At 39.6% G+C, this 17535-nt stretch overlaps 1 protein-coding gene across 6 annotated transcripts in view; it reads right to left on the minus strand.

Moving 5' to 3' along the window:
* The window catches only part of JPH1 (junctophilin 1), an 89541-nt gene extending 80507 nt beyond the window's left edge, over positions 1 to 9034 (minus strand). For all 6 annotated transcript variants that reach the window (XM_082753122.1, XM_082753118.1, XM_082753120.1 and 3 more), the window contains exons 1-2: positions 8599 to 9034; positions 1528 to 2284 (exon numbers count right to left, since the gene is read on the minus strand). In XM_082753122.1, coding sequence (XP_082609248.1) covers positions 1528 to 2284; positions 8599 to 8977 — 1136 coding nt within the window. In that variant the 5' untranslated portion in view covers positions 8978 to 9034. The remainder of the gene's footprint in view (positions 1 to 1527; positions 2285 to 8598) is intronic.
* Positions 9035 to 17535: the final 8501 nt, after the last annotated feature.

A 17535-nucleotide genomic window follows, 5' to 3' on the forward strand; every position in this document is an offset into this window, starting at 1 on the left:
TTGTTACTTAAGTGTATATACCTTGTTACTTAAAGCTGTTTAAACAAAACATAGTACAAGACCTCAAATTGGTAACCTACCCTATTCACATGTTCCATCAACCATTGTTCAGAACTAGGGCTTACATACTGACAGAACACGAATGGGATACAGGAACTTCTTAAAGTTAGTTGCTATTGCTCTGCTTCGCTAATGTGGTATGCTGTCATGTAATGCCTTACATATATTTATAGAAGCAATAGAGTATACATGTATGCTACCCTCTAGTTACTTAGGTGGCCAGTGCTTGTAAAATTTCTTTAAGAGTACACTAAACTCTTTGTGTATATGTCTCAACTACTTTTTGCTGTGAGCCATCCACATATTCCAGCTTTCCCATGTATGTACTTCTCAGTCTTTCTGTATTCTTCACGACTGCCAGAAAAAGGATAGTCACTGAACATACACTACTGACCACACTAAATCAGGAATCAGTTGTTCAGCTGTAAGTGTAATGTGACAGCCTCTTTCTAAAATAGCAGGAAGATTTTCTTGCATGCACATTTCTGGTTTCTTTTTTTGGTTCACAGCATATTTCAAGAAAAGCCTGCCCAAGGAAACAGACAAAAACCAACAACAGAGAAACTGCCACAGAAACTTGCTTGAAGACATTAAAAATTAAATAGCTTTTTAAAGAGCTCTCAGACTTTATAGTAAAACCTATTAAAATTGTCTATGCTGATTTAATTTGTAGCAATTCCATTTCAGACAACTTTGTTTGATTGTTGGTTAGGAGATCAAAGGGGAAATGCCTTCCCGCTGCCCCATTACTAATACCCTTACACTTCTCCCTTCCATCTCAAATGCTTGACAGGAGGAGAAGACCCCTGCTACTTGAAACTGTGGTCACAAGACCCAAATGAATTCAGGCTGCAGGAAAACTACATTCCAAAACTAAAGAATCCTTATACAAACCTTTTTCAGCAGAGATTGTTCTGGCAACTGAATCAACAGTCTCTAAGCACAAGAGTCTCAGCCATTATTCTTACACTGTTCATATCACAGCCTTTCAGGTAAGCACATGAATCTTAAGATGCTCAGTGTCAAATGCACAATTTTGAAGTCTCAGATGATACCCCCAAAATCATCAACACAATAAGAGTAGCTGCAGCATGCTTATGGGAAAATATTCCATTATCACCTCACACTCCCCAGATAATTCTCTACATTTCCTCACCATTTTTATTTTTCATGCAGGTTTAAGGACATAGTGTAGCAGCTCTTAAGTTAGGAATGTATGAGCTGTGGAAATTTACTTTCATGGTATATTATGGAACTTACATGAAAATCTTTACTCAAATGAGTTGAAGTTCTGAGTTTTATATGTATAGTTTAACTGAAGTCAATAGTTACCCATATGAAACTGAAATGCAACATTTAAATACTTTGCACTTTTGAGCATTTTGTTAACAGTAAGAGCTTGCATATTATAACATTTTTTTTCCCTGAAAATTCAGTGATGAGCAAATATATTTTGTAATAACATACCTTGAGGTTGCAATTTCCACTTTTGTTCTTGCCATGGCAGCTGCTCGCTGTGCACCCTCTATTGCTCTATCCACCTTTTCTCTAGTTTTTGTGTTTCGTATTGGTATAAGTTGCTTTCTTATTCCACGAACCAAAACATTATTTTTGTATTTTCCCTCTTCTTTGGTGCCATCTGGAAACATGGTACATCCATATCCGTGCCTCCTGTTATTTAGCCATTCTCCTTCATATTTCATACCATTTGAACGCTCGCTAACACCAAAACCACTGCGCTTGTCATTCTTCCATTCACCCATATACGTTTCTGTCGTGGTGGCATCAACATGGTCTTCCATAGGGCAATAATCACAGTCACCATCTCCAAAACTAATCGTAGAGTTGGCATCACTAGAACTAATTCTGCTCATAGCAGCATCGCTCCTGACGGAGCTCCGTTTGCTAGATATTGATGATCTAGATTCAGATTTTCTAAGTTTTATACTACCAAGAAGGGATCCTCTTCTGAATAAGCCTCCTTTTTTCTTAATGCCCATGGCTTCAACATCGCTGTGAAAATTGAGCACAAAACCGCCTCTTGTTCCAGCTGGGCTGTCTGCAGTGATGTCATGCAGAACGGTACCATTGCTCTGCTCGCTTCGAAGTGAAGCTAGAGATGTTCGAAGGGGTGAACGGATCACAGTTGCCATGCCATAGGGTACGCTCTGACGTACACCATACCCATGTCGCATCCCTCCTGTCCATTGTCCCTGGTATGTACCTTTTAAAGTAAGAAGCAGAAATTAAATTTAGGAAGTTATAGAAGACCTACCACTCTACATTCAATATGTTACTGGCAACAATACATTGTCAATTCTGCTCTTGGAAACTTGGAATGGAAGGAAAAAGAAATATGACAGCACATGACACAGTATATAAAAAAATACTTTTTGTTACTTGTTTTTCTTATAAATCATTTTTCCCCTTACAAAAGCTTTCACTTTCCAAGCTGCAGTAGTTTATTTTGACAGCTAAAACACAGCACTTATCATCATAAGCTTTTTTCAAATGGTTCTGTCCATGGAAGAAACGTCAGAAGAATCTCAGAAGCAGGACTCCCTCAACATTTTTTTATGTTGACAAGGTGGGGAAAGAAGGGTGGTGGCAAGGAGGGAGCAGGATGCCCACAGCTCTTGCCTTCAGCTGCTTACAGAAGCAAGCAGGACTGGTAAATGTCCTGTTACTCTGCACTTCACTCAAATGCAGAGCTCCCCTTGTCAGGACATACTTGACAATCTACTAAATTGTCCTGATCTAAAGGCCCACCTGAAGATCACCATTACAAAGCCCTGATGTACAAATGAATGTTGTGTATAAAGTTTCTCAATGCATTTGAATGGAGGAAAATTATGAAATACTAACAACAAAACCCTGGTATATAACACTTTTTATGAACTCTTTTTGGTATACCCAGTATCATAAACATATTACAATGGCTACCTAAAATATTGGCAGTACAAAACCAGCTACATTTTATTCTAGCTATGATTTCTGAAGAGTCACAGGAAAACAGAACACTATCTTCACTGCCACCTTATCCATTGGAAAGCTCCCAGGGGAGTAGGTCCTTCGCTTGAGAAACAGCTGAACACAGTTTTAAAGAAAAAGAATACAATATTCAAGCTATTTGACAGTCATCAAAATTTGGAAGGCTGATGTGGCATAGCAAAATACAGTAACACTATTTTTCTATTTACATTCTGCAGTATTATGACACAAATCAGAAATGTGAAGCCTTTTCCACTTTTTTCTTTTCCTTTAATTTGTGCTGTAGTACGTAAGCAAGATGAGGTAGTAATAAACAGAACATTACACACCACCTTATCCAACTACATTCTTATAGCAATCATAATTACTTTTGTATTTTTAAAAAAATATATCTATAAAGAGCAGCAACATAGTATTTGATATGAGAAGTCATGTATATTCCTGTACACGTACAGCTTTATCTGAGCCAAGGAACAGCATAATCAAATTACTATTGCAGACCATTTTTTTTTCTTATATTCTCAAAAGGCATTTTCATTTTGACAAGATATGTACTCCAGTGCCTGATATCTGAAAAGCAAAGAAAGGTGTGTGGTACCCCACGCCTAGCAAATACAAGACAGCTGGCTTTCTAAGATCATTTCATTCTAATCCCTATTAAATTTCTTTAAAAGAGAAGAAAAATTAGATCTCTCACCCACCCAGTACTTGCTTTTTTTTTTTTTTTTTTTTTTGTTTAAAGCTATTTTGACTCTGAATATTTGTACAGAAGTATGAATAAGCTGCATGTAAAATATCTTTGATTTTACTCTGCTTTAACTGGAACATGGATTAAATTCTTCAGAGATTCTCCAGGGAACTAAATATCAAGTGTCAAGTTCCATGATGAATTTTTGAGAATATATTTGTGAAATACCTAAAGTTTTAGAGGTAGTTCAATCTCCTTTGTGTATGCATAGTATTTTGGTTATGTTTATGTCAGTTATCTATCGATTACTGTTTTACTGTATCACCTCTTCAGCTGAGTTGTATTTCAATGTAAACATGCAATTGCATTTGCCAAGTGTGATTTCTTTATTATATAATACTAAATAGGTTCGACAACATCACTATTTTGTGTTGGTAGAAAATTCTACCAAGTGGAAGGTTTTTGTTTTAACAGATGGCTGCTGACACAAACCAACAACTTTCTTAGTTTCTTTCTCATTCTCTGTATCCTGGATACCTACTGCTGCGCTGCTTGTAAGGGTGCTGAATCTAGAAACATGATTATTTTAAAAAATTCAGCATATGGAGAAGAACAAATAGAAACATGAGCACAAAAACTCTGATATGACATATTCTGTAAATACTGCAAAAATACGGCCATATTGTAATTTTTTTCTTTATTAAACAGACATTGCACAGATATATATTAATATTTTATGAGCATAAATGACTACATTTTCTCCTTAATTATATCTGGGGTAGCCCTGGTGTTGTAATGACACGCTGGAGCTTGGAAGCTGGCAAAGTACACTTCACTGCTACTTGTAACAATCTGGCTCATGTTCTGCATCTTTTTTTTTTTTTTAATTTCATTTAAAAATAATAAATCTAATTCTAATTTTGATTATACCCCAGGATTACTTTTCAGCAACATAATTGTGGCTCTCCACATTGCTATTTGAGTGTTAGACTTAGAAGTAGAATCAACCTCTTTTTGTACAGAATTTTATAAAAGTACAAATGGGCTGCCTATGCTGCATTTTTGTCTTACTAATATTTTGTCTTAATAAATATGGAAAGCTCAAAAATATTTAATTAATTTATGACTTAGGTTTTTCACTACTCTGTAGACAGAAGTGGAAGTGATTACTGTTGCCCAGAAGGCATTAAAATGAGGACAATTGACGTGCTGCTGTTTACTTGTCAGATTTTTCTTTCTACTAGGGCAATAAATCAATGCCAGTTTCTTCTAGAGAGAAAGCAGCTAATGAGAAAACAAAGATTCATACTGAATTGGTCCTGAGAAATTATCAAGATATTTAGTTGGAATTTTGTACAGTCTTGCAGGTAACAACGATTTCTTTATCATTACAAATCCATTAAGGGAAAAGCTTCTGGTACTAGTGCTAGAAAGCTAACATTTAAGTTAAAAAATCAGGGTAAATATCAAGGGAAAGATATTTTAATGGGATATGGAGGGCAGTTTACAGAAGGCAGATGCAACAGACTTGTACAGTGCTGACTTCAGTAATTTGATTTACTATATCAGACAGTAGCTGCATCATCTCCATCAACAGCAGAAATTTTAGAAAGCTTGAAATGATTGAGATAAGGTTTATTAATACTCTCATATAATGAAATGCTACAGCATTGTCATAAGACAATAAAAACACCTCTTTCCATATATGAAGATACAAACGTGATCTCTCTATACAGACATAGATATGAATGATATCAACAAACACGTCTGTTCTTGTTTCATCTAATACTGTAATTCACTGTCTTGAGCAGTTCCATAGAGGGTCAACTTTTAAAATTTCAATTATTGATGTAACTACCATGCTAATTTTAAACTGTATTTGACCATAAAACAATAATATTGTTCAGCCTTATTTTCTAAAAAAATAGGCTTGGAAAAAAAACACAAAACAAACAAACAAAAAAAAAGCACTCAGCCACAGCTTCTACTGACCATGGTGTCCCTGAAAATGCGTTAGTATTTTGAGCCAGAGAACTAACTGCAAGTGTATTTTTTAGTATTGTTGGCAAATTGCTGTAAGGTAGAATTTCATAACCTGTCTCCTCAGAGTTACATTGTACCATCCTTCCCCAATGCCCCAGCTGTATCTCACAGCTGTAAATGTCATTGCCTACTTGTGGATAAAATCTGAAACTACGCTGCATGAAAAAGTTGGAAGGCCAAGGAACAGGAATGACTTGACCTACTCTTACCCTTTACTTTCATCTTCAGTGGCTTAACGATTCAAGTGTCACACCAAGGTTTTCGCTTGCTCTACAGACTCCAATGTTAGATAAGTAAGCATCTAGGAAGACAACTACTTAAAAATCAATGAACATAGGCACTACTTTTCTTCAGATGTGTTTGTCACTGATCTCTACAGAATGATGATGCACGTTGTATCGCAAGACTCCTGTTACCACTACTGTTGGCAGGATCATAAACTGCTAGCTAATTTACACATACTGAAGCTGCAAATTAGGTTGTAATCCCTCTGTAAACAACTCTCAGGTATACCTGTTGCTTCACACAGCTACAATAAAACCTGAGGATTGCCATCAATGCTTATGATCTTTTCTCCCTCAACTAAATCTAATAGCACCAGTGCATTTAAAAACATCATATTATTAAATAACAAAAAAAAAAAAAAAAAAAAAAGGACACCAGCAAAAAGGTCTGTATTTTAGTGAGTTTGAAAGCAAAGTGACAATTTGCAAAGTCTAAACACTGTTATTTTGCAGTGCTCGCATTCTCAGGTCATCGTAAAGGATTTCTCCCGTAAATAGCTCACACTACATTAAAGACATATACGTAAATCTGTTTTCCTTGTAAAAGTAGTTCTGACATTGTTCTGGTGTGCAAATATAGCTATTATATCCAGAGCATGAAAACAAAAACATTTCTACAAACATCTCTGACATATCACCTAACTTCATTCATGAATACTTTAATAAAAATCAATAGGATTACACATCTTCTGTTAATGTGAACTGAAATATCTCAAAGACTGGGAGCTTGCTAATAGATTTCAGTTAATATAAATGTTACAGTGTAAACTGCACACCACATATACTGTTTCAGACAAAGCATTTCCTCCTGGGTTTAAGTCTAAAAGTTTACAAAATTTACCACAGAATTATCAGTACTGTGCTGAGATTAAAAAACAAAACAAAACACAAGAAGCCTAAAGAGAAGGATACAAGAAACTTTTAGTTTAAGAAACTTACTCCTATAAAATTTACTGGAATGGCAGTTTACTTTTCTAGAAATAATAAAATAATAATTAAAAAAAAAATGCCACTACAAGTTGAGCTATCCTTGAGCTTCTAATTTACAAGGCAAAATAAATTTAACAATCTAAAAGCATATTGTATATTGAAAGTGAAACTAAAATTCTGATCCATGTGGGTTTTGTTTTGCTTTTTAACCCCCCCAAACTATATCTAAACTGAGTGTGAGCATCAGAACTTTCCACACCAGAAAACAATTTTCAGATAGTTATATACAAGCAAGGGAATTGGAAGAGTTCCGGGTATGAAACACACAGCATATTTCATTTTATCAAGGAAAGGAATCTTACCCAATTAGCTACATTTTGTATTTCAGAAAAGGTGAGGAGACAGAAGAATCCGTATGTAATTGTGTCTTCCTCTGCTTATTAGAAAACTATCTGACACTATTCGTAAAAGTTTGCCACAAATCTCTTATCAAAATTCCTCGAATAAACCAGCAACAGCATCACGCATGAGATCTGATACACGGGTTGGTCCTCTTATCCCATTGCACGGGAATTACAAGTTACCCCCAGTTTTGGTAAGCTCTATTTGCATGTTACCTACGTGGTTTGCTCAACACTGAAGCAAGTAGCTTTCCTGTAAAAACAAAACAAAACAAGATGAAGCCCAACCCTCTAAACCTAAACCTGATCCCAGCTCTTCCTGTTACAATGGAACAAATCCAGTTGAAGAGCAACTCCACGTGCTTCCACTGATGCCAGGAGCATTACAGCAGAAGGCAAGTTTAGAAATACTGGGCTTACATTTCACACAGCACGTGAAATGACACAGGTAGGGTGAGATTAACCAGACCAAACGACTCAGGTGAGCTGGAGTGCCAAGTGACCCTAATGAGCTGGGGCTTCACAGCACCCCCATATGACATGCACCTGCAGGGAGCTCAGCTCTGCAGGTGTGCACCTGTGGGGGTGATGTTGGTGGGAGGGAACAGTTGGGCCAGATGAGCTTGGAGGGCTTTTCCAACCTTAATCTATGATCCCACGACCTATTTGCTAGAGGTGAGGGGCATGACGAACAGGCCTGCTGAATCTCCCGGTACTGCCTGACCCTATGCGTTTTGAACTGTATTGCATTTTATTAAAATGAGCGTTATTACATGGAGGTGGGGCTGACTTTCGGTGATATTATGCAAGTTGAGCATCCACAGCGCTACTTCAGCTCCCCGTTCGGGGCACCACGCGAGGCGGCCCGAGGGCTCTCCCACCAACCTCCCGGCGGGGCAGGAGCCCGGTTATCGCTCCCGGGGCCCGGAGGCGAGGTGCCTGCGGGCGACTTCCCTCCGAGCCCCGCCGCGGGCGCTGCCGCCGGCTGGCTGGGAGACGGCGATAAGCCGGGGCCGCCCGCGGGGGGGGCAACGGGCACCTGTAGCGCCCCCCGGCCGCTAAGTGGGGACAGGAGGAGGGAAGGGAAGGGAAGGGAAGGGAAGGGAAGGGAAGGGAAGGGAAGGGAAGGGAAGGGAAGGGCCGTGAGCGCGCCCCCGCCTCGCCCCCCGCCGCTCCCCGGGCGCCCCCCGCCGGCGCCCACCTCCGTCCCCGTAGGTCTCGACGCCGTAGCCGTCCTGCAGCCCGTTGCTCCAGGTGCCCTCGTAGCGGGCCGGCGTGCTGAGGCTCTGCCGCACGCCGTAGCGCCCCTTGAAGCCGTGCGACCACTCTCCGCGGTACATCCACCTGCCCTTGGTCTCCACGCCCAGCCCGTGCCGCTTGCCCTGCGCCCAGTAGCCCAGGTAGGTGTTGCCGCTGGGCCAGGTGTAGCCGCCCGCCACCTCGAAGCCGTGCGACCAGGAGCCGGCGTACTCGCCCTGCCCCTTGGGCCCGGTGCAGATGCCGTGCCCGTGGGCTTTGCCGTCCTCCCAGCCGCCGCAGTAGGTGCCGCCATCGTCGAAGTCGAACCGGCCGCCCGTCATCCAGGGCAGCGGGGCGAGCGCGGCGCCGCCGCCTCCCCTCCGCCTGTCCCTATCTCTGGCCCTAGCCCCGGCCCTGGCCCTTCCCTGCCCGCCCGCTCCCCGCGACTGCCGGCGCTCCGCCGCCCAGCCCGGCCCGGCCCAGCCCCGCCGCAGCCCCGCGGCGGCGGCGAGCGGCGCCCGCCCCCCGCTCCTCCCTGCCCGACCGCCCCTCCCCGCCCCCGGTGTCCCCCCCCTCCGGACATCCTCCGGGTGTCCCCCCCGCCGCAGGTGGCTTACAGGTGGCGCCCGAGGCTTGGGCTCTGTCGGGCTGGGAGCTGGGAGGGTAGCGTGGGGCTGGAGGTGGGGGCCGAGAGGACGGCCGCTGTGCTGTGCCCCCGTGTAAAGCCCACCTGCCCTAAGGGGGGGGGGGGGACAAGTCGTGGAAATCTGGGGTGCGAGACACGGGGACCGCGGCTTTCATCGAGGCTTTGCAAGAACGGCGCTGCTGGGAACTCAGCGAGGAGCCTCACCTTATGCCTCCCGCTCCGTGGCTTTAAACACCGCCGAGATCTCCTTTGCCAGGTGTTTGTTAACCAGAAAAAAAAAAAAAAAAGCAAAAAACAAAAAACACATGAGGGCAAGCAACAGGAGAAACAAGGAAGCACGGAGCTAGCAGAGGAAGGAGGGGGCAAGGAATCGAAAGGCGTTGTCCCAGGGCATCGCTTCTGAGGTCTCAGCTTTGTTTGTTTGCAGCAGGACTGGGAGAAACTCTGAAAGCAAATGTTCCTCTTCGGTGGGGATTTTGTGGAAAGCATGAATCATACTTACAGATCACAGGGAGTGGTGTTACCTGGACACAGATGATTTAGAAACGTGGGGAAAAAAACAGTTGTTAGTAGCAGTTGACAGGAGGTACTGGTGAGAGCTGAAACTGAACTGCAAATGAAAGATTTGAACATGAGCCATCGCGAGCTGGAAGTAAAACTTCAGAAATTAATCCTTGATAATAAGTGGTTTTGTCTTAAACATAAATGAAACTAAAATATCGCACTTTTAAAACATACTGTTTAACCTGAGTACATTTTCAAGCTTTGTGCTCCACACCACGCTGTTCTGTGCAAGTTTTTATGCCGTGCTCATGCAGTCGTGTTGAAGTATCTGCTCTTCCCAGCAGTGAGCAGAGCGCTACAACCAATCTATGTCCCATGCTGTCTCCTCTCTCATCAGAGGAAGTGTGTGCTATAAAGTCTTGTTTCTGCTCCAAAAGGGGGCTCTGGGATTTCTTGTTCCTCTCACAAATGCATTGGGTTTTTTGTTCCATAGTTTCAGGGTGTGGAAAATCAGGCAAGACCATCATACCTGTAGCACAGACATTGGGCAGTCTTTTCTGTGGAAATGGACAAGGCTATGTAGCTAGCCAGCATTGAGGGCTGAGACCTTTACTGCAAAGAGAGTTACTGCAAGGTAGAAAGCTGTTACTGAAGCTGGAGGAAAAGTCCAGGAAGGCTACAGGAGGTGGTATTGCTAAACAAGATGCAATGCAGTGTCTCCTATCTGTTGAGCTCCAGGTTCTATGCTCTATCATGCATTTCTTAGTGAGGAAAAAAAAAAAAAAAAAAAAAAGGAAACAACTGTGGTCATGGCATCTATGCTCCAAGGACTTTACTACTTTCTGCCTGTATCAATCTCTTTCCTATTTTTTTTCCTCTGGCACAAGATTAAGCCCTGTTGTGTTAGTATAGAACCTCAGAAACCCCAAATGGTTTATATTTGCCTTTTAGTATATTCCTGGGCCCTGTGCATGCCAAAGACAGAACTGGCACAGAGAGGGATGTGATGACTTGTTCACAAGCCCGGGTAGTGTTTCCCCAATTAAGCAATAAAAGAGGATGGACTGAGAAGGGAACATGACATTCTCCCAACCATCAGCAGGTCTGAGCTGTTCCCCTGCAGAAGAAGTTGTGCCCTGCTTCCCGCTGGCCTGGCCGATAACATGCTTGTGCAAGGCTTTGGGTATTAACGTTTAGCTCAGAACTACTGGTGAATTACTGGATTTCTGTAATTTCAACCTGAATAATTGTACTACTGAATAACTGGATTTGTTGTTGCAATGAGCTGGATAGTTGCACTGCTAATCTACATTTGTTACTGTACTACTACTTAGAGATAAATTGTTTATCCCTAAAGTTGTTGGTTTGTTGTCTGCTACTTTATCCCATGCCTGTCATTCCTTGGGGACAACTTTTTACATCCACATACTGAGAAGTTGCTGGACAATTGCAGTAATGAAATGAGTCCATTAGTGCTTTGGTTTCCTTTCTTGATTTAAATTATATAGGTTTAGGATCAGATCATAGGAACCATCAAGATTGCATGGGCAGCAGTAACCAATGACATTTTAGAGCAGAATGATATGTTTTTCTGTTATCACAAATGCATCAGTGGGTCTCTAAGTGATCTGCAAGTGATGTTAAAATGAATGGTAATTTTGCTCTTGGTTTATGTTTCCAGGTGTTTTCATTTAAATGAAATCATCTTGGAGTTGATGTTCGATGACAAGATGCATTTGTTACTGCCAGCCTTCACTTATTATATTTTCAACAGGGAATACATCTTGATAGTTTTTTTTGAGGGCAAAATTGCTTTGCATGGAACTTTTAGCATCATGAAGTCATTAGAAGTCATGAATGTCTCATTGTTCGTAACATTGTAAGATTTGTTGGTTTATTTTCTGATGGATTTTACATCAACTAGTTTGTCTGTTTGTTTGTTTGCTTGTTTTTCACCATCAACTTTTCATCAACTTCAGTTCATGTCATTTTTTGTTTGCTTCTGGCCGGGGTGTAGGTAATGATACTATGTAATGTATAGCATGTATGTATTAAGTACCTTAGATCCACCTCTTTTGTTTCCTCAGATGCTTCCACCCAGTATCAAGTTGAAAACAGTTCTTAAACTCCGTAGTCTAGAAGAAGCAAGCAGTTTTACATAGCTTAATGAGTTTACTTCTTGTGTCCAAAAAAATAAAAAAATAAAAAACATATACTTCTACTATTTTTTGCCTGCCTTGCAAGAGTTCTTTTCTGAAGTCTTTGAGATAAGTAATGTTCAGAAAATACAAGGTCAAGGTACAGTTTAATTGCCATTTATTTGTCTTTTATGAAGATTTTTGTAGTGTATTGGCCAAACAGAAAAAGTTTACTTTGTGTAGTTCTGTTGCTGTCTAAGCCCTCACAGCATCAACTCTGTTGACATGTATGTATGCAAAACAACATCGATGCTTGATGACACTGCGTGTGTGCAAAAACTGCTTCAGGGCTGTATTTAAAATTGTCCTTGATGCAGGAATAGTAGATGCAACAGGTGAAGATATTAAACTCTAGTAATTTAATATTAACTAGATACAAAACTGCAGAGTTTAAACTATTAGTCTGATAGCTATCTGATGCATGAATAAAAATTAGGCATATTTATTCTTACCCTTAAAAGCCTGATTCAGCAGGGAATTACTTTAAGTACTTCAGTAATCCCATTTACTTCAGTGGGGCTGCACATGAGCTTTAAATTAAACATCTGTAAGATATCTGCGCTCAAATAAAGCAAAGCTCTGAAGAATGTTATAAAGTGCTTTGCAGAAGAGAGGCAGGATGCTTAACTGATGAGCTGCATGAGCTACACACATTGCACTGGGTGTGTTCACACAGGACCGTCATGTGGGAGGCAGGAATAAGTACCAAAGTTGCAATGTAGGAATTTCAAAGGCAAGTAGGTCTTTCCTGGTTCCATATGAACAGCCACAACATTTATGTCTATTTTTTTAAAAATGTCTGGAGTTGAAATTAACATTTATAAATATAGTTCTGTATGACTTTAACAGAGATTATGTTGTTTTACTTGTAGGACTGGAACATACCACTTTTTCTTACTGAACTGTAAATTCAAATAAGTTACATGTGAATACTGCCATGGTAATTCTACAGTAGTGTTTCCTCCCCCCCCTCCCCTCCCAAAAAAGTGAGAAATTACTGTACTGTTTGAGAAAGAGTGCGTTACAAAACCACTCTCCTAGCTGCATCACTGTCAGTTCCACCTTGTGAGGTGGGAGCTAGCCAGTAAGATAGTATATTTAATTCCTTAGATACTGCACTTACTCAGTGAATACAAAGTTATTATTTTATTTGCAAAAGTGCTGATAAAGCTTCTAAAAACAAAAATACCGTTCCTTTTCTAACTTGAAAACAAGATGAGTATGTTCTGTACTCAGACTTCTATTTTCAGCATTGTTCTAAACAACTGAAGTAGATTTGAAATAAAAATGAGTTGTTTTATATTAAAAAAAAGAAAAAAAGAAATGCAACATTTATGTTGTTCGTCTTTGTTTCTGAAGTGACTTTAACAGGGATAGAACTCCATACACGAAAAAAACCAACAGTGTATTGTAAGGATTTTTTAAATGTATGAAGATATTAGGTTGTCTTATAAATGTGGTATGCATGTGTTACGATTATCAGTACTTAGGAATGTATGGAAAAATTGTGAAATATCGCTTCTGTGTCTTGTTGACATTGTGTCTTTTTTTTCTTTTTTTTTTTTTTTATGTCTACAGAATAAAAATAAGAGTACATTGTTGTGTCTTTATCCAGACTTTAAGAAAACCTGCACAAACCTTCATATATATGTGTGTGTATATCCTTGATTTGATAAAAAGTGTAACATCATAATGATTACCCTAAATTACCACCCTGAAAATGAAGTAGGTGGAAAAGATCTGCAAAATCAGTTTTGTCACTAGCTAGGTTTTTTCTAAATGGTAATCTGAATCCTGCAACTGCTGCAGTTCAAGTCTATTGCTTCCTCGGGGAAGATAGAAACAGTTTATTGCTTTGCTCTTTGTGGTAAATGCATGAGTGTTTGAAGACTGCTCATCATGTCTTGCTTTTGCCATTTTCTTTAGACTAGGCAGTCTATATTGTTTTTTGTTGTTGTTGTTTGTTTGTTTTTTCCTCATAGACCTCCGACTGTCATTGTTGCTTTTCTTTGGACTTTCTCCAATTATAGTATGTATTTTTAAACTCTGATAGTAGCATAATTCTGTGTGACTCTCAAATGACCCTCTTCCTTTACACTGATGCTAGGATTAATAATTAGTGTAGCGATTCTTTCCTCCCCCAAGAGATGGTGGTGTGCAGACTTGTTTTCAGTTTGTGATTTTCTGTTGTCCTAATCCTTTCCACAGAATATCATTTAATCTGTTGCTTCCCATTTTGTATTAGTGAAGTTGTTTCACTCAATACATATTCACTTGCATGCACACTTTCTTTCCTTTGGATTACTTCTCCAGGTTAAGTTCATTTTGAATGCTGATCCCATATTGCAGTCCTTCCCTGGTTTCTAGCAGTTGGCATGTTTGCACATGCAGTAAGTGAGCTCTTCCAAGATCAAAGTACTGAATGTTAAAGGATTTGGTACAGATTTAGCATTTGATACATCCCATAGGCCTAGGACTCAATAATTAGTAACTGCTACTTAGTGATTGCAAACAACTGATACTCTCCTGCCACAGTTGTACCCAAATCGCCTTGAACGATCATCAGGAGCATTGCTGAAGTTAATGCACAACACATAATGCTTTTAGTGAAGGCTCAGACAAAAACACATATAAGGTTTTGGTTTATCTCAGTGTTGCATCTGAAAGCTTTCAGTCCTGCAGATCAGTGGAACAGCTCTGTCCGTCAGCCTCCTCTTCCTCCTAGACTCTCCCTTACTTGCTATACCTCGTTCCGCAAGTTGGCCTTTCTGATTTTGTCTCTACATACTTGCCCTATTCTCTAATATTCTTCCTTTAGTAATTTGACCTAGTTTCTACTTGCGTATACTTCCTTCTAGTGTTTCAGGATCATTGAAGAGCTCTTGACTTAGTCAAGTTTGTCTCATGATACTCGTCTTATTTTCCCTTCACATTGTGATAAACTGTGTGTTTATGCCCTTCATATCATTTCTTTATGAAAACAGATTGCCTTTTTTGGAGTTCATAATAAAAATAAAATCCAGAACAGAGCAAATATAAGTTTGTGGTTTTAATGCGACAGTCTTGGCTGACACTGGCTTGATATATTTTCATGCCCCCGAGCCCTCCAGCTTGTGTATGCCAGCACAACTGTTTCTTCAGTGAGCTGTGATGTGGATCAGGGAACCAATCCAGCTTAAAAATAATCCAGCAAAAAGATTTATTTTTATTTTGTTCTTAAAGCTGAATCGTTTTATTATACTGTTTGCAGAGCATCTATACAAACAGTTGCCCTAATGTAATTGAAAGCATACAGAAGAGCTAGCAGTTTTACAGATTACCTCTTGTTTTTACTTCTATTCTCTTTTTCCTAGGAATTACAAATATTTGTTCTGATTGTTCACCCAATTTGCCTGCTAGTGCTGCATTCTCAGTTGGTTTACCCCAAGGGTTAAAAGAAAGAGAGATGCCAAATTTAATGCACTCATTCATCTGGTGGGTAAAAAAGCTTTTCCCCAAACATTTTACTGCAATTGTGCTGCAGCACCTTTCCAGTGAGTCCTCAGTTGTTGAAGTCCCCCATGGTCTGTTCTGTGCTTTGAATAATTAGCAGCAGCACCCAAAGCTTTTGAGTCCTACAGCATTGTGTCCTACAGATTTTCTGGGTGCCTGAGGAGGTCCAAGGCTTGACTGAAGCTTTTCCTGTTGTTTGGAGCATTCATGTTAGCTCTCATGTCAGATAAGAACTGAGATTGTTTCATATTTTCTTAGGGATGTGCAAAGCATCCCTCTACCTGGACATGCATTTTGTTTTGTTTTAAATTGTAGGAATGTAGTATATTCAGGGTCTCAATTCCCCTGATAATTTTACATAAGTTTAATGTAAAATGAGTCAGATCATTTTTATACATGTTGCTCTAGTACTGTGGGAAAAAAGAAGCTGGGCAGCCTTGCTCAGTACTCACCCTGCTGTCATTCTCTTGAATACCTCTATTGAGAGTCTCTTTGGTCTTCACAAAGAGCCAGGTCATTTGCCATGTTTTTAGGCCACCTATTCGTTCCATCTTAAAAATCTCCTTTCATCAATCAACACTTTCATAAGTAGTGATTACAGACCTTCACTGAGGTTTTGGTTTAAAAAAAAAAAAAAAAAAAAAAAAAGACCAAAACTTCATTAGCTAGACAGTCCCTGCTCTGTAGTTTCTGTCCATGCAATGTGACTCCATGGTTGAGGGAACCTACACTTCCCTGATCTTGTGTGCAGAGGTAAGTGCATCTCAGGAAAGCATCTGTCCCAAGTTGTGCAGGGATTGCAGTTCCCTGTCTGCTCCCTGGACTTTGTATGCCTTGGTATGCCTTGGTTCTATCTGGTAACACAGTTAGTGAATGATCAGATGAGGCTGTGTGTCTGTCTTCATTCATTCCCAGTTCTATCTTAACGTGAGATGTGTCCTTGAATTTCCTTATTATTATTATTATAAAAATTAAAATGTGTTTTTCTATCTTTGTTAAAAGTAATAGATTAATGTTAAAATAACAATTAGATATGATCTAATATCATATTATCTAATATCTCTAATTTTACATTGTAAAGTTAGCTTTAAAACAATGTTAAAAGGAACATTTATGGCTCTGCTTATGCAGCCTAGTTTATGCCAGGCTGGAGCAGAAGAAATCAGCTGTTACATTTGACCAATGAATGTGTGTTTGTGCTTTTCATGCATTTGATAGCTGATTAATTCTATGTAAAATTGTGTTCCTTTTCTTTTGAGTGAATCCAACTGTGAAATGGATTGAAAATCGTTGCCATTCTGAAAAAAAGTTACAGGTAAAACTTTTTTTTTCTTTTTTTTTTCTTTTTTTTTTTTTTTTTTTGAGAAAGTATTGGAGAACAAAATGTAAATGCTGCCAGCAAGGCAGAAGCTGTTTGATTGATCTATATAATAAGGATATTTTATGCACTATGTAGTCCCTTTTGAGATATGTTTCTGTTAACAAAGTTCTCTATAAAGGAATCTTTCTTGAACATTCCTAGGGCTCCGCATGGCTGAGCAGCCACATTGCAAGGACTTTTAATAGAAAACCACTCCCTCAATCTGCTCAAATTTTGGTGAGGATAATATAGCTTAATCTAGCTGATTTTTGATAAAACAGTGAAAGAGTAACAGATGTGGGTTATGCATGAGTTTATAAATGTACTTTACTTATATGTTTCTTTTGCTTATCCATCTTTTTTTTTGCTTATTAATGTTCATCCAGGGGAAAAAAAAATGTTTTCATCAAAGCTAACATGCAAGTTAAACATTTAAACATGATTTAAAGTTTAATTTTACGTGCAAAAAATATTGCAGTGGCTACTGTATCATAATTAGCCTAATCAGCCTCTTCTTTAGGTGAAGTCACATGAATTCATATTTGCAGCTCTGCTTATGAATAGGTTACATATATCTGTTTCTTGCAAGCATTAGTTGGACACTGGACAAATTGCTGTTTGCATTACTATTTCTCTAAAGATGCACTGCATGATTGAGAGGGTTTTGAAACTTAATTTTGTATGATGTTAACTTTTATT

The sequence above is a fragment of the Aythya marila genome, assembly GCF_965140915.1.
Source record: "Aythya marila genome assembly, chromosome: 2".
Taxonomy (NCBI): Eukaryota; Metazoa; Chordata; class Aves; order Anseriformes; family Anatidae; genus Aythya; species Aythya marila.